A 23,137-nucleotide genomic window follows, 5' to 3' on the forward strand; every position below is an offset into this window, starting at 1 on the left:
CACCTCACCAATGATGACAACGGGAACCATGTCCAGACATTGCCTAATGTCCCCTGGGGGACGAAATCACCCCTCAGTGAGAACCACTGGTCTCCACTAGCAGTCGAATGCGGTGGTTTGTTTCTCTGTTTGGGGCCTGGGTGTTCTCCGGTTGAACCCGTGCCTGTTTTTGAAGAGGTTGTGTGTTAAAAAATTCAAATGCTACTAAAGGGTATATATTGAGCAATCTCCTTTCCTATTCATCCCACAGGCCCCCAATTCCCCTCTGATGAATCCAGTGGCCTTTGAACCATATTTTCACTTTAAAACCATCCCTTCAAATGAAATCTAACCTATAGGCCCAGAATATGAAACTAACGATGACGACGGCTCATACACTAAGAGCCTCGTGCACATGAACCCATTTATCCTCCTGCAAGCCTGTAAGGCAGGAACTACTGCGATCCCATTTTACAGAGGAGGAAGCAGAGGCGCAGAGAGGTTAGGCAACTTGCCCAAGGTCTCACAGCTAGTCAGCGGTGGAGCTGGGCTGAAGTGGGACCCGGCAGAGGGTGTCCCCGAGCTCCATCCTCCCACATCTGCTCCTTCCCCTTCCCCAAGGGGATACTTTGGGTCTTCTTTTCTCTCCCTCTCTCATTCCCAGCACCAGTGGTTCTCAAAGTGTGGTCCCTGGACCAGCGACATCAGCACCACCTGGGAACTTGTTAGAGCCGCATATTCTCAGGCCCCGCCCCAAAAGAATTAAGTCAGGAACTCAGGAGTGGGGCTCAGCAGTCTGGACTTTAACCAGCCCTCCAGGTGATTCTGATGCAGCTCAAGTTTGAGAACCACGGCCTGATGCCTGCCCTGGGTCCTCCTGGCGTGGGCAGGCGCCCTCCTTGCTGGCCCAGGCTGACACCCCCACTCTGCTCTTCCAACATGCAGAAGGTGGACCCTTTCCTTGCTGACCTGCGCCGGGCCTCTGCCTTGCTAAAGGCTTCCATCAAGCAGTTTGAGAAGAGCGACCCCCCTGGAGGGGTGCAGGTGAGCCAGGCGCATGGGGTGGGGAAGCCCACTGCACCCCAAATTCCATGGACCAAGGGCTCAGTGAAGGGGATAGCCATCGTGGGTCTTCATTCATTGGACTGATATTTATAGGCCACTCACTATGTGTCACGCCCCAGAGACCCCAGCCTGGGGCAAATCGACTCGTCCCCGCCCTTGGAGGGTTTAGTGGGTGCAGTGGAAGAGGCAGTCCTTTAAAAAGTAAACAAAGAAATGGCTATGTAGCTATAAATTGTGCCAAATGCCGTGAAAGTCAGATCGAGAGCAATAGGGAAAGAGGGAGGGCCTCCCTAAAGAGATGGTATTTAAGTTGATGCCTGAGGATGACAAGGAGCCGGCGATGGGAATAGGAGAGGGACTGTTTCAGGTGGAGGGCAAGTACGTGCTGAGGTGGGATTGTGCTGGTATGTTCAAGAACAGCACAGAGGCTGATGTAGAACAGAGAGGCGGGAGCGGGGTAGGAGAAGAGAACAGCCTGGGGATCTTCTAATCCTGCGGGGGCTGGATCAAGGAGTTGGGCTGGGATTGGATTCTAAGCTGCCAGGGAAGCCCTGGAGTTTCCAGCAGTGGGATGAACACCTTGGCCCTTTGGAGATCCTTCCAGCTGCCATGTGGAGAACAGACTGCAGGGGGAGCCAGAGAGCAGCAGGGAGCCTGGTCAAGATGCTGGGCTGAGTGTCCCAGAGCGATGATAGGCACTTGGACCAGTGAGGCTGCCATGGAGACAAGAGGATGCGTGGCTTGAGGAGATGTTTCAGAGATAGAAAGGATGGACTTTCTGCAGGACCTTGAATGCCAAACTGGGAGAGTCAGGCATGATCTGGGTGTGGGGAGCCCTGGAAGGCTGTAGAGCGAGAGTGGGGATTGAGCCTCAGGCCACCTCCCTACACTGACAGGAGGCTTCCAGGTGTCTGAGCAAGTCCAAGGAGCTGATGGAGGCCGTGCTGAGGGACCCAGGCCTCCTGGGCCTCCAGTGGGAAGGGGGAGCCACTCTGGCCAGGCTGCGGCAGGAAGCTGGTAGGCTGGACTTCAACCCCGATGTCAGGTACGAATGGCCAGGCTTTCCCTCCCCCACCTTTGTTCCCTGGCCCTGGGGGCTTGGAGCTGAGGACGCACAAGGCGGACCCTAAGGACGCCTAGGATGGGGACATTTGCAGGGCCCATGTCCTGGGCCGAGGCTTTGGTAAGGCCCCCGTCCCTTCTTTGCTGCCCCTCCTTCAGCCCTGGCCATCTTCAGCCTGAGGTAGGTATCCGAGGACAGCCCCTGCTCATTTCTGGTCAGCCTCAAACACTTCTCTGACTTTGTAAGACACTGGGCTGAGTCTCTTCAAGGTTGCATCTCGTTTATTCCTCAGAAGAACCTTGCGAGGGCCACAACGTCCTCATTTGGCCGACAGGTGATCGAGGCTCAGTGAAATGTTCTAACGGCCAGGACATCTGAGCAGGACATCTGCTCCGGCCTGCCTTCCCTGGTGGGCTCCTCAGCCTGGGCTGTGTCGGGGGTCTCAGAGCCACAAAACAAAAAATACATATTCCTGGAAAAACTGGTTTGCTTAAATTTAGGGGTGGGGGTACAAATCAGTAATTAAATCAGTCAGTTATTGGAGATATTTTATCTCCATTAGAACAAACACAATTACAAAGTTTACACAAGCTCCCAAGAATCATTTGTTTATTTAGACCAACACCTAAATAGTACGAGCACGGCCTTGTTCTAAGGGCTTTGCAAATATTAATTTGTTTAATTCCCACTAGGTGGAGTCTAGCATTATCCTCGTTTTACAGCGGAGGGGCCTGGGCCCAGAGGGAGGTTGAGTGACTTTCCCAGGGTCACACAGCTGAGGTGTGGTGGGGTTAGGACTTCAACCCAGGCTGCCTGGCCCGGAATCTTGAACACGTCACCCTGAGCTGCAGCCACGGACAGATTCACGCTGATGTGGGGCCTGGTGCTGGGCGTGGAGTCGTCTCCCTGCCTCTCCCACGGCCTGGTGGGGCTGGCACTGTCTTTCCCAGCCTGACCCCCTTGCTGGCTGGACACCGGGCCGCCCTAGGCCTCTCCAGACTGTTGGCCACCAGCATCTCCACCAGGCGGCGCTGTGGTCCCACATGAGCCTCTGTGCCTGTTAGGACGCTGCAGCTCCCTCCTGCCTGCCCCTTCCTCCCTCTGTCCCCCCAGAGAGGCTGGTATTTTCCATCCCCGAGCACCACCGACCCTGGGCCCTCACCCCTTCCTGGAAGGGCAGTGAGCTGTGGGAAGTTGCAGTCGGATGAGGAGGCCCAGAGCAAGGATAGCAGGCTTTCCCTTCCATCTCAGTTTTTCCTTTTTCCTTCTGAAGTAAGACCCCGTAGGGCAGAGGAGGGTGGGGTGGGATTTGAGGGGTGTTCCTCCCTTCCCCGCAGCGTTACCATGCCTGAATCCAGTCACTTATATCTTACTGGCTTTGACAATTTTTAAAAATTATATGCAAAATGCCACACACCAGGTTTCAGTTCACAGTGCCATGCATGAGTCAGTTCCTCTCTCAGGACCTCAGTTTTCCCATCTGTAAAATGGAGGCTGGGATCCAAGGGCCTGTTACGGCCACTCAGCATCATTACAATAGAAATAATAAGCACTAAGAAACACAGTGTGCCGGGCACTGTGTTAAGAGTTTGAGTGTGTGAGGGCTGGCTCTCAGCCCTTGCTGCCCCCTGGAAGTGTCTAAGAAGCTTTAGAAAGCACTGGTGTCCATGCCACACTCACAGTCTGATTCATTTGGCTTAGGGTGGGTGTGAAGATTTGAACCCAGATCTGTCCAGCTCACTTCATACCCTCCCAGGGAAGGGGAGGGTCTTTTGGTTTCCTCCTGTGTCCTCTGGTCTCCCCAGTCCCTGGAAGGCCAAGTCGGAGGTCCAGAGAAGTATAGGGCCTACCTGTCCAAGGTCACACAGCAAGTCAGCATCTGAATCCCCGGGCCGGAACCACAGAATTGGTGAGGGTTGCCAGGGCGGGTGGGGTGGCAGGGGGGAGGCTATGCTGGGCAGGAATACTGGTGGGGAAGAACATCGGGGGCCCTCTTTCCCCCTCTTCCACCTCCCAGGAGCCATCTGGCTGAAGCTGTCGCCCTGTACGGCCTCGTGGATGAACAGCTGCATGTCCTGGTCACTGCGTCTAACCACCTCCTGGGAAGGCTGGAGCTCCGCATCCGCCTGGGCCGCCTGGAAGCTGCCATCCACCAGGTGAAAGGGGAGCCTGGCCTCTCCGCAGGGAAAGCCCTGCTCCAGGCCCTGCCCCCACCAGGCGCTCTGCTCCGGTGTAAGGACGCAAGGCTGGCTGTTCTTCAAGGGCCAGGCAGGCATCCCGTGACGTGGCGCATGCCATGACATTCCACAAGGGCTGAACCAGGGAAGACATAATGCCCAAAGCCGTACTTACCCGCCAAGCCCTGGGCCAGAGCCTCTGCACCTACCATGATTTTCCAGCTTTATCACTTGCCAGTGATGTGGGAAGATGCTGGATTTCTCCCACTCATCGATGAGGACACTGAGGCTGGGAGACATGACATCACCTGCCTGTGGTCACACCCCTGGGAATCCCGGAGCCCACACCTGGCATCAGTCCTCTGACTGCCGGGGCCTCGAGCCAGTGCATCCCTTCGGGCTGAGGCTGGTGGAGCGCACAGACAGCGTGGGCTCTCATCCTGGCTCTGGCACTGACTGTGACCCCGGGCGGGTTATTTCACTGTTCACTGCCTCAGTTTCCCCATCTGTTCAGTGGGGAATAATATTAATGCCTGCCACGCTGGGCTTTCTGAGGATAAAGTGAGTGAATTCATACTCTTTAAAGCATCCCAGGATAAGAAGGGGACTTTTGCTCATGGGTTTGAGAGCCATTACAACCTCTCTGTCCCTCACTGATTCCTCATGTCTACTCCGTTTTGCCCCTGAATAAGTCGAAGCCCAGAAAAGGGAAGTGCCTTGCGCTGTCGACACAGTGGGTTCATAGCCCCATGCAGCTTACTCTGCAGAACGCAGGGTGGCGAATTTCAGCTTACTCTAACCACGCACTGCCACCAGTCATAAAAGAGGCAGCCTTGAGAGTAATGAGCTCCCCATCCTCGGGGGTATGCAAAAAGCAGGGGGAGGGGCAGTGGGAGAGGGAGAAGCAGAGTCCCCACTGACCCGGGACTCCAGGATCATGACCTGAGCCAAAGGCAGACGCTTAACCGACTGAGCCACCCAGGCGCCCCTTCCCTTCAGGTATTTGAGGAATATGACGATGCACCCACCCTCCCCAAACTGTCCCTCCTCCCTAGAGCTGGGAAGGTCTCAGTCTAGGCCAGTGGGCACAGGCCCAGCCACTGAGTAACTGAGGATGAGAAGATCCCCACCTCCAGGGGAGTTGGGGAACCAGCTAAGGGACATCGCCCCAGGCACTCCCCACATCCAAACCTCCCTCCCCTGCCCTAGGTCAGCAACTGGATGGAGCAGGAGGGGAGCAGGTGCCTGCAAGTGCTGACCCCCAGAGACAGAAGCTTGGAGACTGTGGAGAAGGTGCATGCGGAGTTTGAGGACTTCTTCCTTCAGGCTGCAGTGCGTTCCTGAGACTGGGGAGCAGGGCTGGGGCACATGGAGAGGGCAGTGGAGGAGGGCGGCATGGCTGGGGCAAAGGGGTGGAGGTAGGAGAGTGCAAGGAAACTTCCAGAGATAGTGAGAAGACCAGCTGAGATCACAAAGCGTTCAGCTTAGATACTATCTCTTCCAGGAAGCCTTCCTGGACTGCCACATCCAAAAAAGACCTATCTCAGAATCCCTGGAAGATTTCCTAAAATGCAGATTCCAAGGTCCCACCCAAGACCTATTCAGTCAGCCTCAGAGGTCAGGGGCAAGGAATTTGTATCCTTGATGTCCTGGACCCTAGGACGCAGGTGACTCAGCCCCTTTCAGTCCTCAGGGAGCTCCCCAGCCAGTGCGGGCTGGGGGGGGGGGGTGGTGGCGGATAGACAGGGAAACAAACAGAAAGGGAGACATGTGGGGACACACAGCAGGAGCCCCTAACCCAGAACCCTGGGTCAGGGAAGTTTTCCAGAAGGAGGTGACCCTAAGCCGAGTCCCCGCGAGGTGAGTGCGCTGCTGAGGCAGAGGCCTGGCCTGCGTTCTGTAGATGAGAGAAGCAGAGTTCTGGGAAGCCCCACAACTCAGCCCGGGGCAGCGGAGGTTCCCGGCCTCTGGAGGAGGCCTGGGCTAAGACGCGAGCTGAGGGGACACCCCCCTCCCCGCTCAGGCCCAGTACTGCCGCGGCCTGGAGCTGTCCAAGCAGGCCGCACAGCTGGCAGCCGCCGCGGGGGGAGCCAGCGAGGCCGGAGCCGCGGAGTTCCCGGGACTGGCAGCCTTCGCCTCCACCCAGCGGGCCTTCCAGGCTAAGCTGACCCACTTCTACATGGCGGCCGAGCGGCAGCGCACCGACCTGGACACGCTCTTCCACCTGCAGCGCTTCTGCAGGAAGGTGAGCCTTGTGGCCCGCCCGCACAGACCCCTCCCTGCCCGCCCTGCCTGGGAGGTAGAGGGGAGCAGGAAGCAGCTCCCCCACCCAGCACTAGGCTCTTCGTATGGTTTATTCTGGAGTCCTGCGGGGTGGGAGGAAAGCATGACCTGCATTCTAGAAGAGAAGCGAGGTTTGAGAGGGTAGGTTAGCCGCCTAAATCAGTCCTGGCTGATCTCTGACCCCAGCTTGTCCCACTACACCAGGCAGCCTCCCAGTGACCTGAATACCAGCTCTCAAAGGACAGTCAGAAATCACCTGCTTCTTAAATGGTGGGGTTAGGGGAAGGGGAGCAGGTATTTCCAAGAATCCAACCAAAGCCATAGGCCTTGTCTCCACAGGGGGCTCACTGCAGTAGTCAGACCAGGCTAAGAACATTGAACTTGTCCCACGCCTCTGTCGCAGAGCTGGGGAAACAGGATCAGAGAAGGGCTTAGCCAATGTCACACAGCAAGCCCATGGCACCATTCCAGTGCTTTTCCCCATGCCTCACCTTGCCCTGCACAGATGGCGGGAGCTGGGGAAGGGGGGGCAGTTGGAGAAGGTGGGTCCAGAGGCTTCTCTGAGCACCCTCAGAACAGAGGCCTCAGTCCTTGCCAGGAACCCAGAGTTTGGCCAGGAGCAGGGGGGAAAGGGAGTGGGGCAATGCTGGGGCAGGAGGCAAGAGGAACTCCTTTGCTTTGCGTCCATCACCTCTTGGCAAGCCAGTGTAGCGAGGTTGAGTGGTCCCATTTTACAGATGAGCAAACTGAGGCCCTAAGAGGGAAAGGGCCTTGCCCAAGGAGCTGCAGAAAAGAAGAGCTGGAATTTGAACACAGATGCATTCATGATGCTCTATGTTCTTCTCCAAAGGTGGGAGGGCAGGTGGTAACAGATTCCACCGTTCGGTCCGGTGTGATGATGATGATGATGGTGATACGATTATTATGCGAGTCGCCCACATTAGTGATTGTGGCCCCAATGCCAGACACCCCTATAAGTGCTTCACAAACCTTGCTTGACTTGATTTCATCTGTTTTTTTTTTAATTTATTTTTTTTAAAGTAGGCTCTGAGCCCAATGTGAGGTTCGAACTCAAAACCCAGAGATCAGATCACAAGCCCTCCTGACTGAGCCAGCTAGGTGCCCCTAATCTCACCATGTATTTGTGAGGGAGGGGTGCCGACACTGTTTCCATTCTGTGGATGAGTAAACTAAGGCCCGAAGAGGGAAATGGCTTGCTCATGGTTCCCCAGAGGGCCAGAGGCCAAGCAGGACCTAAGGCCCCTCCTCCCCATAAGCTGTTTAGTCAAATCTGTCATTTTTCTGAGAGGGACTGAGGCTTAGGAGGACAAGGAGCCCCCCGGGTTCCCCCAGATGGGACAAGAACCCACAGCTCTGGCCTGGGCCCGGTGCCCTCAGATACCCCCTTGCACTCACCGCCGAGGACAGCGTGTGGGAAGGGCCTGACCCCAGCCCCCCAGCCGTCAGGCCAGCCCGGCACGCAGGAGACAGAGAATACAGGATGCTTTGAGGGCAGTAAGAGGGACTCAGGTCAAGGCCCGCCTGGGGCGCCGGGAGGACAGGCCACTCTCTGTCTCTGCGGGGCAGCCGGCAAGGGACGAGGACAGTGGCAGCGAAGGGACCCCCCACTCCCAGCTGACGGTAGAGAGCCAGGCAGGACAGCCTCTGAGACTTGGAGCCAGCGGCAGCTCCTGTCCACACAGGCTGTGTGACCTCAGCGACAGTCTTGACTGCTCTGGGCCGCAGCTCCTTGTCAGTGATAACGATCATGTAACGATCATAGCAGTAATCATAACCAATGCTTCTGCAGTTCTTAGCATGTGGCGGGCCCTGCTCATTATTCCTTGTCGTTTTATTGTCACGCCAACTGTCTGAGGCAGGCGCTATTATTAGGCCTATTTTACGCACGAGGAAACACAGAGAGGTCAAATAACTCACCCAGGGTCACACAGCGGAGACGTGGCAGAGCTGAGATTCAAACCCAGGTCCTCTGGCTCTGTGCCCACTTGCTGGGTAGTGAGAGAAGGAAATGAAATGTAAGTAACCCCCCGGGGCTTTACTCCAGTTTGGTGGTATTATTATCGACGCCAGTGTGGTCATCATTAGTAGCAGTAGAAGCGGTGGTAACGCCTCATGGGTTAAGGGCATCCGGCAGCTTCTCCCCCTTGCTTACTAATTTTAGCCCATTTCAGCCCCGTAAAGCAAACTCGCTGCGGCTCTGTGCCTTCGCCCTTGCTGGTCCCTCGGTTGGGAAGGCTCTTCCTAGAGACCTGCTGGTTTCTTGTCTTCAGGGCTCAGCTCACGTGTCCCTGCCTGGCCACCTGGGCCCCTAGCCCTCTGGTCACCCTGCTTGTCTCACTTCACGGTGCTTCTTGTGATCTGAAATTACCCTGTGGCTTCCTCACCTGCTGTCAGTCACCTGGGAGGTGAGCCCTGGGACTGTGTCCTCGTCCCTCCCCGGTGCCGGGTGCAGGGTCGGCCCCCGGAGCAGCCAAGTGGCCGGAGGGAGAGTGAGGAGTGAGGCGGAGGAAGGAAGACTCGGGGGTCCAGGGGGGTCCTGTGGGAAGCTAGAACTCCCCCCGCCCCCCAAGCCTGGAGGTCCTACAGGAGGTGGGAGCCTGACCTGGAATCGCACCACGGCCATCTCGCTGTTTGACCTGGGCAGGCCCCGGCTCCTCTCCAGCCCTGCACCTTAATCCACACACCCAGGGGTTGGGTAAGATGATTTCTGAGGGGCTACCCATCCCTGTCCAGCCCAGCCTAGAAGATGTTCCCAGACAGATGGACAGACAGACCGGACAGCCCCGGGCTGGGCTTAGCCCCAGGCCGAGAGCGTGCGTCCAGCAGCTTTGGCGCTAAATAATAATAAAACAATTGTGCCGCTAACAGAGATTTATGGAGCCCTTTCCCAGCCATGAGCTCCGTGTGCTTCTGCGAATATGAAGCCATTTATCTAAAGACAAGTTCCCTTAATCCGCGGAAAGATGGTTTCCTTGGAGAAAACGGTTCTCCAATCCCCACAGCTAACAGCTCGCTGTCGGCTCCTAAATTAATGGAGAGAAAGATTATGTTTTTCACGAGCTGCTGGGAACGTGTTGGCTCCTTTGCAGCCTGTGGACATTTTGTGGGTGAGGTAGGGACAGCCACAGTCCCCAAATGGGGCAGAGGCCCCGCGGAGTGAGGGGGCCCCTAGGCCTGGGTCGGCTGGTGGTCTCGCTGGTGACTGTGTGGGCACCACCCCGGCTGGACCAGTTTCTCCCCTGCTAAGAGGTGCTTGGAAGATACTCTTTCGAAGGCTGGACACGTCTGAGTTCAAATCCCAGCTCCCCCCTGACTTGCTGCGTGACCCGGGGCGAGTGATTTCATGTGTCCGAGCCTTGGTTTCCCCCTCTATAAAATGGGCTGCTGGTACCGTTCAGTGGGATCATACATGAGATGCCCAGAGCCTGGCAAACAGTCGGTGCTCAATAAACAACCATTAGACGCCGCCTCCCTCCGTGCCACTCATAAGGGGTGAAGACAATTGTTCCCACAATCCGAGGACCCAGATGATCATCTGGCACAACCTCACCTTCCCGGGAAGGGAGCGCTGAGCCCCAGTGAGGGGGAAGTCTCTGCTGGCCCCCGGGTCTAGGGGACCGTGCCTGAGGTTCCGAGGGGTGCTGGGGAGCGTTTGCTGACGGCAGGTGTGTTTACCTGAGGGAAGAGAGGGAACCCATTGTCTTCATGGGCCGCGTGGAGGAGGCCCAGACATTGACTGGGCGCTTCTTAGGAATTTGGCCCAGCAACACTTACTTTCTGCCCAGAGACGCGCATCCCCGTCCTCATGGAGCCCCACAGCCCCGCTCCTAGCCTGAACCCCACTTCCCTCTCTTGTGCCCCCAGATGAGCTGGTTTCACATGGACTGTCAGGACCTGATGAGGCAGCTCAGGCTGGGCAAGGCGCAGAGGGCCAGCCCTGGGGTCCAGCGCCGTCTCCACCGCCACCTGCAGCGACTGGCGTTGGAGTTCCCGGCAGAGAAGCTCGCGGCCATGGGGCTACAGGTGGCCTCTCTGAGCCAGGAGGGCCTGGGCCAGGACCTGTGGGAGGAGGCCCGGGTGAAACACGCGGAGATCCAGACCCTCCTGAAGAAGGCACTGGCCCACTGCCCGTGCCCAGCGGGGCCCACAGCGCACGCAGCACCCCTGGAGCTCAGAAGGGCAGATGCCAAGGGCCAGGGTCTCAATGGAGATGTCACTTCCAGGGGAAGGTGGGGCCTGCTTCTCCAGGACTCACTGGGCCTGGATGGTTCACCAAATCCCGGTTGGCCTCGGGCCCCCAGAGAGGGACAGAACAGAAATTTGCAGGCAGGCCTTCTGGCTGAGGAAGCTGGCCAGGCCGTAGAGGCTGATGAAGGCCAAGGCCCCCATGAGCCATTTCCGCTTCCAGACCCTGAGCGCTTCCGTGACCCCCTCTTCTCCTGGCAGCGACTCCCCAGGCAGAGTCAGACCCCTCGTGCCCCTGGGGGCAGCTTCTCCTCAGAGGGGACAGACTCACAGACATCTCTGGAGGACTCACCCCAGACGAGTCCCCCGGCCTCCCTCTAGCTAGGACCCCCACCACTGTCACCGGGCTCCAGGGGGTGGCTGGGGAGGAGCCCGGCGACAGTGGGGAGCTGGGGAGCCCTGACTGATCCCATGTGGACACGGTTCCTGAGCACTCACTGTATGTTTGGCCCATGCTAGGGGAGGGCAAGAGCTTCCACCTGCCCTCAGCTCCAGAAAACTCTAGAAGACCTGACTCACAATCGGACTAGTGAGTATGGAGGGCAAGGCAGGGACTGACTCCACAACCCCGGCGTCCCATCGTGGAGAGAGTTGTTGGTACAGAACCTTCCAGAGGTCTCAGGCTTAGGCAAGCCAGATGCCCACCTGGAGTTCCGGGGTACGTAAGCTTCCCCTTGGGGCCCACGGGGCATAGTTGCCATGAGTGGGAGGATTCGGGGGCGGCTTCTTATCCGAGACAAGGATTCCCGGGCCTGTTTGTTTGGCGGCGATTTCAGGATCCCTTGGTGCAGGAGTAGGGAGGTGAGCGTGGGAAGGGAATAAAGGGCGTGTTGTACTAATCACCGCATGTGGGCTGTTTTCTCTCGGCACCGGCCTCGGACAAAGGGAGTCATCTGCTGGAAGGCAGTTCTTGCACCCCAAGGAGTACGGGCAGGGAATGCCCTCTCGCTCTCTCACCGGCTGCTCCCACACTCCAGGAGCCCCACGGGGTCCTGTCCCCTCCGGGCACTCCAGAGAGAACCCTCTCCCCCTCTGATGTTCTGTCGTCTTCTCTCCCCGCACATCTCAGACTCTATGACTTCCACTCCCCCCACCCCAGGGCCCCATCTCTTTAGTCACAGCTTCTGGTCCCCAGCGTCTTAGGCTTCTGCTGGTGGTTGGGGTCTGGTGACAATGGGGAGCCACATCCCCCTCCAGCAGGGGGATGGGGTGGGAAGGCCCTGACACCTCAGATCTCAGAGTGAAGCAGGAGGGTTCCTGATTCACAGAGTCGAAGAATGGATCTCGTGGATGAAGGAGCGAGTAAAGCGGTAGAGTTTTACTAAGCCAGGATACAGAAAAAGCTCTCAGGAATGAAAGGGGTTCTGACAGTGGTGCCAACGTGGGCCTCCACTGACAGTCTTTTCTTTAGGCCCGATCAGGGAGCCTGCGGCCTTACCATTCTCATGATGTCTTGGTCTGAGTAAGGACTGGTGATAACATCTCTCATGGCTCACTTCTTCGGGCTCTGGTCATTCTTTGTTGGTCACGATGTGACTGTCATAAAAAGATCCCCACCTCTGAGGCCCAGGGCAGGGTAGTCTGGTTTGTTCCCTTATTTCTGGTTTTGTTAGGCCTCACATTTCTGGGATTTCTGTGAGCTCGGTCACGTAGCTCCCTACCGATCTCTCTCTACCTGGCCCTGTCTGTCCCTTCTAGAGTATCTTCCACATCACCCAGAGTCACCCCTGCTAGCACCTCCCCTGAAGGTCATTATGCTGGGAAAGGGTGAGGCCCTGTCTCCACCTAGGATGCGTTAACAAGGTGGCCTTTGGCTGCTTGGCCCTGGAATTTTCCTGGCTCCGGGCAGAGGGTGGAGCACTGAGCCCAACTCTGGAAAGAGAGGGAGGCGGGACTGAGGTGCGCCTAGGGAGGACGGGCAAGTGTTCGGGAGACAGCTCAGCAGAGAAAGCAACACAAACCTCAATGCCCCAGATGGCTTCGAGAATCTTCTAGGACTTAAGATTTCTTCAGGTGTGGTCTGTGGCCTGTCTGCCTCAGAACCATGAGCAGAGCTGATCAAAGGCAGCTTCCCAAGGGGTCCCACCCCGATAATTAAAATCAGGTCCTGGGAGCCAGGGCCTGGCTGGAATCTGCCTTTGTGTTGCTCTTGTGACACAGTGAGGTGCTAACGCTGGGGGCTGGGGTGTGAGCTGGCCCCCCAGCCCAGGCCAGCTCTCATTCTTGTGTTCCACTCTCCTGCCTTCTGTCCGGACTGGCCTGAGGATGCAGGAGGCCGTGGATAAGCCCACCTCCGTCCATGCCTGTCGCCTCAGAGGGGGGCCAGGGTCTCTAAAAATGCTGTTGCCATAGCAACAGCATCCAACCAGTGGGGACCACAGGCAGGGAGCCAGGGCACCTGGGGTGCAAGGATGGAAACTAACTTCGGAGAGACAGAGAATACACACTGCAAGGGAGGAAGGGGGATGAGGGGGATGGAGGGTCCCGGAATCCTTGGAAGGGAGGGCTCCCCAAAGCCATCCTGCGGATTCCTCTGTCTCTAAATGGAGCCAAACCCCAATACTCTGTCTACTCACAGCAGCACATGGGGGAGAGAGGATGCAGAAATGAAATCTAATGATGAATAATAATATATAAAAATAATAATAAATAATAATATTAATAGTTAGCATTTAGTCTGCATTTTCTTTGTGCCTAGCTCGGTGCTAAGCACTTCAGAAGCTTTCCAGGGCTCACTGGATCCTTCACAACAATCCTATGAGGCCAATACAAGTTTCACTCCATTTTACTGAGGAGGAAAACGAGACTCGAAGTGCCACGGAGCAAGAGGCAGAGTGACGACTTGGTACCACGCTGACACTTTGGACTCAACCCCGGGACAATCTGGGCTGATTGCTGCTTCTGTCTTGGCCACAGGCTTTGTCCCCTCAGAAATCCTGCTGAGCCTGGCCGCTGCGGGGTATGCCAGGGGCTTGGCTGGGCCGGTCTTAGTCCTCTGGGCACTGCACCTCCGGTCTCCTGCAGCCCGCAAGCCAGTGTGGCAGAGGGGTCAGCTACGTGGCTCTAGAGCTGGACAGACCGGATTTCCACCCGGGCTCTGTGGCTCACAAGCTGTGTGCCCTTGGCCAAGTCACACTACCTTTCTGTGCCTTGGTTTCCTTACCCATAAAATGAGGATAATCACATCTCAAAGCCTTGCTGTCAGTATGAAGTGGATTCCTACGTGGAAAGCCCTTAGAAAAGTGCCTGGAGCATAGTAAGTGCTCATGAAATGGTATCTAGTATCAGGCGCCGGCCCGGCCAGCCCCTGCTTTCATGATCCCGCAGATCAAGGAAGACATTTCTCCAGAGGCCACTGAGAGATTCCAAAAGCATTTTTTGCTCTTTGAATCGTGTGGATTTCTTAATTAGTTTCCTGATTAATTGACTTCTGCCCTAACCTGTCCGTGGTGGGGGCGTGGTGTGTGGTCTCCGCCAGGAGATGTCCCACGAGGGACGACGGGCTTTGTGTCAGCAAAGCCACAGCCCCTAGGAGACCGCTCCGAGGAGGGGGAGGTGCAGTGTCCCTCTGTGCTAGTGGAAGATGGGCTGTCAAGGAACCCCAAGTCTGCCAATGACATGGCAACATCTAGCTCACCTCGATGGGAGGCCCTTTCCCATGCTTGAGGGGTTGGTGGGCAAGGGGTGGTAGGAGGGGCATGGCCTGGGAGGCAGGGACCTCAGGTGGCATTTACACGCTTGGAGTTGACTACCTGCATGACCCCAGGCAGGTTGCTTCCCCTCTGGCCTATCTGTCTAATCGGGTCACTAAACCGATAAGGATTTTTCTCATCTTTAGAACCAGGGAGCCCTGCCTTTGAATCTAAGCTTAACAGCCTGATGACTCTGAGCACACGGCACCCTCTCAGTTTTCTCCACCTATCCAGGGGGTTTATCAAGCCTCCCGGGCCAAGGTGGTAAGATCCGGGCTCCCTGAGCTCCATACCAGGCCTTTTTCCTCTCTGGAGGGGGTACTGTCTTATCAGGAAGCAAAGCCTTAGAAATCTGCTGGGCAGTGGCTTGGGGCAGAGGTAAGACTGAGCCCAAAGAGAAGCTTAGGCACTTTCCAGTTTACAAAGTACTTCTTTATCCCTCCGTTTCCTCATCTGATAGTCACTACAACCCTGAGGGCGCAAGAGTCATACTCTGGGATGTCCCCATGTTACAGATGGGAAGACCGAATGAAGACTGGTGAGGGGGAGGTGCCTTGCCCAAGGTCGAAGGGCAAGGAAAGGGGTCACAGGGCAAAGAGGGGAAAAATCAGAATCCGGACCCTGGTCTGATCAATGGCAAATCTGGGAGGGCAGATAAGCCTCCAATTTGTCGGCCACTCTGACGTGGGTGCCCCACACCCTCCCGCCCTCAAGTTATCCCTGCCAGACCCGGGCAGGGCGCCTGGGCTGATTGGAGTCAGGGTGCAGGCTGCCCTCATCAAACAGAGATATTCTGTTCTCTGGGGGCTGTGAACTGGCCTCCAGCCCAGGACAAACCCATTGGCCTCAAAACCCTGCCCTTTGTGAGGCTGCAGCCAGTGGGGCCCATGGAGAGTAAGTGCTCTGACTGGGCAACAGGACTCCTGAAATCCCATCCCCTTCTGTTTGGAGCATGATGGGGGACCCCAGGTGAACCCCTGCACTCCTCAGGCCTCACTTTTTCCATCTGTGAAATGGGATGGGGCCAGAAGCTGATGGTAAATGGACATCGTCTTGCATGTGGAACTCCCGCTCTGCCCTCCCAATCCCACCCAATCTATCCGGGTTCTCAGGCTGGAAACCTGCACGTTGTCCTCGAACTTCCCCATAGCCCTGAAATCCACCTGCCCGTCTCTCTCTCACCTTCCATTTCTCTCTCCCTCCACACTCCCCATCCTCCTCCCAGCTTTCATCCTCTCTCCCCTGGACAGCTGTCACAGTGTCTCCTCCATGGACTTCCTGCAGCCACTTGGGCCCCTTTCATGTGTCTTCCACACAGAACCTAGAGGGACCTTTACAAAATGTCAAAAAGATGGGGCCCGCTTAACACCGCCCAGTGGCACCCATGGCTCTCCAGATAAAGAGCGACCCCTCGCTGTGATGCTTAAAGCTGTGTGGTTGGGTCTCTGAGTGCCTCTTTAGCCTCTCCAGATCCCCCCATCTCCATATGCTCTCTGGGTTCTGGCAACACTGACTTCCTTTTAGTTCCTCAGCCGTTCCAAGCTCTTTCTGAGGTCAAGTTCCCCTAAAAGCAGGGCTGGAGATGAGGCTCGGGTGCAAATGAGTTGTTGAAAAGGCAATCAGGACAGAAAGGGAAGGAGACCAAGGTGCAATTGCAGACCAAGTGTCAGCCTGTGCCTGGTGACACGGGGACCCTGCAGGGCATTTTACACCTCCAAGGCACACGGGGCTCTCTGCAGCAGCGTGCTGCTCCGAGCAGGGTCCGGGAGCCCAAGGGCGGTCTTTGGAAGTCTTTGCAAGTGCAGGTCCGTAGAAGATAATATTCAGTATAAAGAATACATAGGAAGCTCTCATAACTTAATAATAATAATAATAATAATAATAATAATAATAATAATAATAATAAAAAATTTAAAAATGGGCAAAGAATCTGAATAAGGATTTCTCCAAAGAAGATACACAAAAATGCCAATAAACACATGAAGAGATGCTCAACATCATTAGCCATCAGGGAAATGCAAACCCCAACAACAGTGAGGTACCACTTCCCATTCACTAGAGGGGCGGAATCAAAGTCAAATAATAGCAAGTGTTGGCAAGGACGTAGAGAAACTAGAAGCCTCATACACTGCTGGTGGGAATGTAAAATGGCGCAGCCCCTTTGGAAAGTTTGCCAGGTCCTCAAACGGTTAAACATCAAGATACCGTATGACCCAGCAATTCCATTGTGGGGAATATTTATACCCAAAAGAAATGAAACCATGTCTCCATGCAAAAATTGGTACATGAATATTTATAGTATAATTATTAATAATAACCAAAAGGTAAAAGCAGCCCCAATATTGATCAACTAATTAATGGACAAACAAAATGTGGTATATTCAAACAATAGGACATTAGTAAGCCATAAAGAGGAATGAAGTCATTCCTAACTTATCGTATGAAGCCAACATTGCCCTAATACCATAGCCAGACAAAGACATACCAAGAAAAGAAAATGACAGACTGATATACCTTATGAGTATACATACAAAAGTCCTCAACAAAATACTACCAAACCAAACAGCGTATTAAAAAGATTATACAGTATGACCAACTGAGATTTATCCCAGGAATGCAAAGGTAGTTAAGCATAAGAAAATAAATCAATGTAATATATCCTATTACTAGAAGGAAAAGTTAAAAACCTACATGACCATCTTGATGCAGAAAGGCATTTGACAAAATCCAATACCTTTTCATGATAAAAGATAGTCATAAAACCAGGCATAGAGAGGTACTTACTCAACACGCTAAATGGCATTTATGAAAAACCACAACTAACATCAAAATCAATGGTGTGAGACCAAAAGCTTTCCCCCTAAGATCAGGAAAAAGACAAGGATGCCTGCTTTCAGCATTGCTATTCAACATTGTACAGGAAGTTCTAGCCAGAGCAATTAGACAAGAAAAAGAAATAAAAGGCATCCAAATTGGGAAGGAAGTAAAACAGTCTCTATTCACAGATGACATAACCCTGTATATTAGAAATCCCAAGTAATCTATAAGAAAGCTACTAGAGCTAATAGTTGCAGGATACAAGATCAACACACAAAAATCGCTTGTGTTTTTATACATCAGGATTGGATAATCTGAAAAGAAAATTAAGAAATCAATTCCATTTACAGGGCACCTGGGTGACTCAGTCAGTAAAGCAGCAGACTGCTTTGGCTCAGGTCATGATCTCAGGGTCCTGGGATCGAGCCCCACATCAGACTCTGCGCTCAGTGGGTAGTCTGCTTGAGGATTCTCTCTCCCTCTCCCTGTGCGCCTTCCCCCACTCTCTCTCTCTCTCAATCTCTCAAATAAATCTTAAAAAAAAAAAAAGAAATCAATTCCATTTACAATAGCATCTAAAAGGATAAAACCTAGGAATAAATTTAACCAAGGAGGTGAAAGACCTATACACTGAAAATTTAAAACATTGCTGAAAAAATTAAGAAGACCTAAAAACACAGAAAGACATCTCAGGGACATAGATAGGAAGACTTAACATTGTTAAAATGTCAATACTGCCCAAAGCAATCCACAGATTCAGTGTAATCTGTATCAAAATTCCAGCAGCTTTTTTTTTTTTGCAGAAATGGAAAAACCAATCCTCAAATTCCCATGGAATTCCAAGAGGCTGCAAACAGCCAAAACAACTTGAAAAAAAAGACACAAATGGAGGACTCACGGTTCCCAATTTCAAAACTTACTACAAACCTACACTAATCAAAACAGTGTGGTATTGCCACAAAGACAGGCATTCAGAGGAATAAAACTGAGAGTCCAGAAGTAAACCCATGAATCTACAGCCAATTGATTTTCCACCAGGGTGCCAAGTCCGTTCAGCAAGCAGTGCTGGGACAGCTAGATTTCCACATGTCAAAGAAGGAAGTCGGACCTCTGCTTCACACCACATAAAAATTAACTCGAAGTGGATCAATGACCTACATGTCAGAGCCAAAACTACAAAACTCTTAGAAGAAAACTTAGGAGTAAATCTTCATGAGCTTGGATTTGGCTGTGGATTCTTAGATATGAGAGCGAAACCATGAGCAACAAAAGTAAAAACTGATAAGTTTGACTTTATCAAAACGAAAATTTGGTGCATTAAAGGACATTATTAGGAAGGTGAAAAAGACAACCTACAGAATGGGAGAAAATATTTGCAAATCATATATATGTTCAGGGTTTCATATCTAACATATGTCAAGGACAACAGGGGCGCCTGGGTGGCTCAGTTGGTTAAGCGACCGACTCTTGATTTCGGCTCAGGTCATGATCTCAGGGTCGGGAGCTCAAGCCCAGCACTGGGTTTCGTGCTGGGCATGGAACCTGCTTGAGATTCTCTCTCTCCCTCTCCCTCTGCCCCCCACCCTCTGGCTCATGCACACACTCTCTTTCTCTAATATAAATAAATAAATATATATATGTATATATATATATATATATATGTATGTATATATATATAAATAAATAAAATGTACAAAGAACTACAAGTCAACAACAAAAAGACACACAACCCAATTTAAAAATGGGTAAAGAAATTGAACAGGCATTTCTCCAAAGCTATTCAAACGGCCAGCAAGCACGTGAAAAGAAGCTCAACATAATTAGTCATTAGGGAAATGCAAATCAAAAATAGTAAACTACCACCTCATACCTACTAGGACGGCTATCATCAAAAAAGCAGAAAATCACAAATGTCAGTAAAGGCGTAGCGAAATTGAAACCCTTGTGTTGCTGACGGGAATGTAAAATGATGCACGTACTGTGGAAAAGTTTGAGGGTTCCTCTAAAAGGTCAACATAAAATGACCCAGCAATTCCACTCCTAAGGGTACACTCCAGAGAACTGAAAACAGGGACTCAAACAGATACTTGTGTGCCAGTGCTCACGGCAGCACCATTCACAACAGCTAAAAGGTGGAAACCACCGAAGTATCCACCAACAGGTAAATGGGTAAGCAAAATATGGTATGTACATAAAATGGAAAATTATCCATCCATAAAAGGAACGGAGTTCTGACGTCTGCTACGATATGGATGATCCTTGAAAACAATATGGTAAATGAAACAAGCCAGACAAAGAGGACGAGTATTGTGTGATTCTGTTATACGAAATACCTACCATAAGCAAATTCATAGAAACGTAAGATAAGTTAGAAATTACCAGGGCCTGGGGCACGTGGGTGGCTCAGTTGGTTGAGCATCTGACTCTTGATAACAGCTCAGGTCTTGATCTCAGGGTCCTGAGTTCAAGCCCTGCGTTGGGCTCTGTGCTGGGCATGGAAACTACCTTAAAAAAATTTTTTTTCCAGGACCTGGGAGGAGGAGGGAATGGGGAATTATTTTTTAATGGGTACAGAGTTTCTGTTGGGGGCGATGCAAATAGATAGAGTGGTGATGATTGCACATGGCAAGTGTGATTAATGCCACTGAATTGTACACTTAAAAGTAGTTAAAAAGGCAAATGTTATGTTATATATATTTTATCACAATAAAAGCATTTTTAAAGGAAAAAGTACGGATGCATGCTACCACATCGATGAGCCCTCATGAACTGCAGGCTAAGCGAAAGAAGCCAGTCATGAGAGATTATATGTTGTATGACTCCATTTATATGAAATGTCCAGAACACGCAAATCTGTAGAGAAAGGAAGTAGATTAGCAGTTGCTTAGGGCTGGGGGTGTGGGGTGGGGGGGTATGAATCCTTAAAGGGTGAAGGGTTTCTTTTGGAGGTCATGAAGATGTTCCAAAATTGACTGGGGTGGTTATATATATATATCTGTGACTACACTAAAAAACTATTGAATTGTACACTTTGGGTGAATTGTATGGTATGTGAATTATAACTCAATAAAGCTTTTTTTTTTTTTTTTTTACGCCACCGAACGGATGCAAAGAAACAAAAAGCGATCATAGGGAATGTAGGTGTAGCCTACATTGCCTGACAATGCCTGCTTAGAAGCTCTTCCTTGTCTCAGGGCCTGGAATGTTCTTCCCCTACCTTTTCAATCAGTTAAGCCCTTCTTATGCTGCAGATACCAGTGACAGGGTGGACCTTTCCTGGCCACTGAGGACAAGTCAATACCCCCCTGTATGGAAACCTGGTTCTTCCCCATCACAGCACTATCCCAATTGCCATTTTGTAATATTTTATTAATGCGCATATCCCTTTCTAAACCGTGAGTTTCACGAGAGCAGGAACTGAAAGTATCTGTTTGATATATCCTTGGCACAGGGAAGAAACTCAACAAGATTTGTTACATGAATGGATGAATGAATGAATGAATGCATGCATGCCAACTTTGATCAATTAGTAGGGACTGCCGAGAGCACATGGCTGGCTCAGTAAGAAGAATTCTATGATTGATTAATGATGTCTGCCACGGTGCCGGCATTGCTAAAATTACTAGATGTGTCCCAAATTTGCCATCCCTGAACTAGATAAGGCCATGCCTCAGGGTCCCCCGTCAGAGGGCGCTCTAGAAACAGTCTCATCTCTTCCCGCAGCTCCCAGGAGGGGAATGCAGTTGTCATCCCAGCTGGCCTTGATAATCAATCACACAGCCATGCGGTGCCCGTTAGGATTTGTCACCGAGCCACATCCAGGTGCGCCAGGCAAGAGCAGGCAGGCTCATTTGCATCTCATCTGCATGGAAATTTGCATACGCCTCCGCAGCCCTGTCTTCTTGCAATTTTCAAGTTAAAATGTCATTATCGCTCCTGTGAAGCCTGTTATTTCTTGATTTCTTTCTCCCTGCTCTTCTACCCCCCTCCCCCCTACACCCCAGATACTCAAGCCTGGGCTGGGAGAAGGAAACAGCTTTAACCTCTCGTTCTGTTGCTGATTCACTGGCGACTTCCTTGTCTGGGCCACGCGTGGGCCACTGGGCCCAGACGCAGGGTTGTGACCATCCCTCAAGCAGCCGCAGCGGGGCTGACACAAGCTCAGCCACTCGGTGTCCTCCACACAAAGCCTCCGCTTCCCCCAGCTCTACGCCTTTGCCCGAGCTGTGCCCCTCTCCCGCAGAAACCGTCTTGGTCTCTGAGAGAGGATGTCCAACCTGCTGATCCTGGGCCGGGCCGCTGAAGCGGGTGGAATAAGGTGTAGACACGTGACCCAAGCTCGCCAGTAAGAGTCTTTCCCCAAGATTTGAATTTGGGAATCGGCGATGCTAGGCAGTTTCTGAACCGAGCGTGTTGCGTAAAGTCAAGGGCAGAGGGCCGCTGAGTTGCAGCGTGCCCCTAGAACGCAGTAGTCCTCGGTGGGGATGGACTAAAACTGACGGGCACAGAGCCAGACTCAAGAGGCCCAGAGGCGGGGAGGGCCCGGCTCCCGGTCCAGCCACTAGCCCTGCTCCCAGGCCAGGCTGCCCGCTCACCTGCTCGCCCCCTTCACCACCCTGCGCGGCCCTGCTCATCCTCTCAAGCTTCAGTCCAGCTAGCTCTAGGGCCTTGTGTTCCTTGCAACCGGGACAAAACATTAGGCAGATGAAATGTGAGCCCAAGGACCCCAAAAAGAACTTTTGAGGGAAAAGACTTTGATATTTGACATCTCCAATATGGCATGGAAGTTGTCATGAAGATAAAAAACAGAACTTCAGTGAACTTTCTTTTTGGATACCCTGCCCAGGGGCCACCTCCTCCAGGAAGTCCACCCCGATGCCCCCATCCAAGTCAGAAAGGTCCTCCTAGGTCTCTGAATTCCATAGCCCTGGGTCTGTCCTTCAAGCCCTCATGCTTACAGGACCGTGTATACCTGAGGGCAGGGCCCTATCTGAGAACTTGAGGTCTGCCCCTTTCAGTGCCTGGCATCATTAATTAATAACAATAAAATTAATACAAAATAGCAATGGCCTCTTTTTTTCTGAGCATTCAATCTGTGCCGAAATTGTCATGATGATTTACCTGCCTAATCGAAGTTCATCTTCACAACAGTCCTTTGGGGGTAGATTGGTTTTACAGATGAGAAAACTGAGGGTCAGAGAGGTTAGGTAACAGACCTGAGCTCACACAGCCCTCAAGAAGTGGAACCAGGATGTGAACCCAGACAGTCTCATTTCCGAGTGTGTGCTGTGAAGCTCTGGGCGTACATTTGAACCCTCCCTCCCCCCACGCATGCCGTATGACTCGAGGCGTTCTCAAAAATATATCTTCCTAGGAACTCTTTCGCCCCAGTTTGTGGCCAGTGCTTGCCTGTTGGACATTTGTGCTTTTAATACTTTGAGCTAAGCAGTAGCCCAGCGGCAGAGTGATCAGACTTCCCTCTTTGCCTTAGACAGTCTAGGTTAATGCCTCCTGTCCCCACATAATTATTAATAGCTCCCCAAAGTGTTCTGGTTTGGACAGTAATTACATGGTCACCCTACCCATCTGGTGCCTTTCATTGGAGGACAATGCTTCCCCAGGAGTAGGGGGTGGGAGGGGAGGGGCAGGCCTGGTGGCCTCCTCACTGCCGAGGAACAAGGCTGTGGTAGGAAGGCTGAAGCCAGCACAGCCTCAGGGCCGTGGGTGTGGGGATGAGTCATGGGGACTGTCTGATCAGTCGAAGTCTGCAGGGAAGGAGCTGCTGGCCCCTCTGT

The 23,137-nt window shown here is 52.8% G+C and overlaps 1 protein-coding gene across 1 annotated transcript in view; it reads left to right on the top strand.

Annotated features, from left to right (window-relative positions):
* KIAA1755 (KIAA1755 ortholog) overlaps positions 1 to 11,673 on the top strand; it is a 39,979-nt gene extending 28,306 nt beyond the window's left edge. The window contains exons 9-14 of the mRNA XM_045804601.2: positions 925 to 1,023; positions 1,941 to 2,089; positions 4,125 to 4,263; positions 5,494 to 5,616; positions 6,308 to 6,529; positions 10,453 to 11,673. Coding sequence (XP_045660557.2) covers positions 925 to 1,023; positions 1,941 to 2,089; positions 4,125 to 4,263; positions 5,494 to 5,616; positions 6,308 to 6,529; positions 10,453 to 11,154 — 1,434 coding nt within the window. The 3' untranslated portion in view covers positions 11,155 to 11,673. The remainder of the gene's footprint in view (positions 1 to 924; positions 1,024 to 1,940; positions 2,090 to 4,124; positions 4,264 to 5,493; positions 5,617 to 6,307; positions 6,530 to 10,452) is intronic.
* Positions 11,674 to 23,137: the final 11,464 nt, after the last annotated feature.

This window comes from Ursus americanus, chromosome 22 (assembly GCF_024610735.1).
Source record: "Ursus americanus isolate L20-20 chromosome 22, mUrsAme1.1.p, whole genome shotgun sequence".
In the NCBI taxonomy this organism is placed as follows: domain Eukaryota; kingdom Metazoa; phylum Chordata; class Mammalia; order Carnivora; family Ursidae; genus Ursus; species Ursus americanus.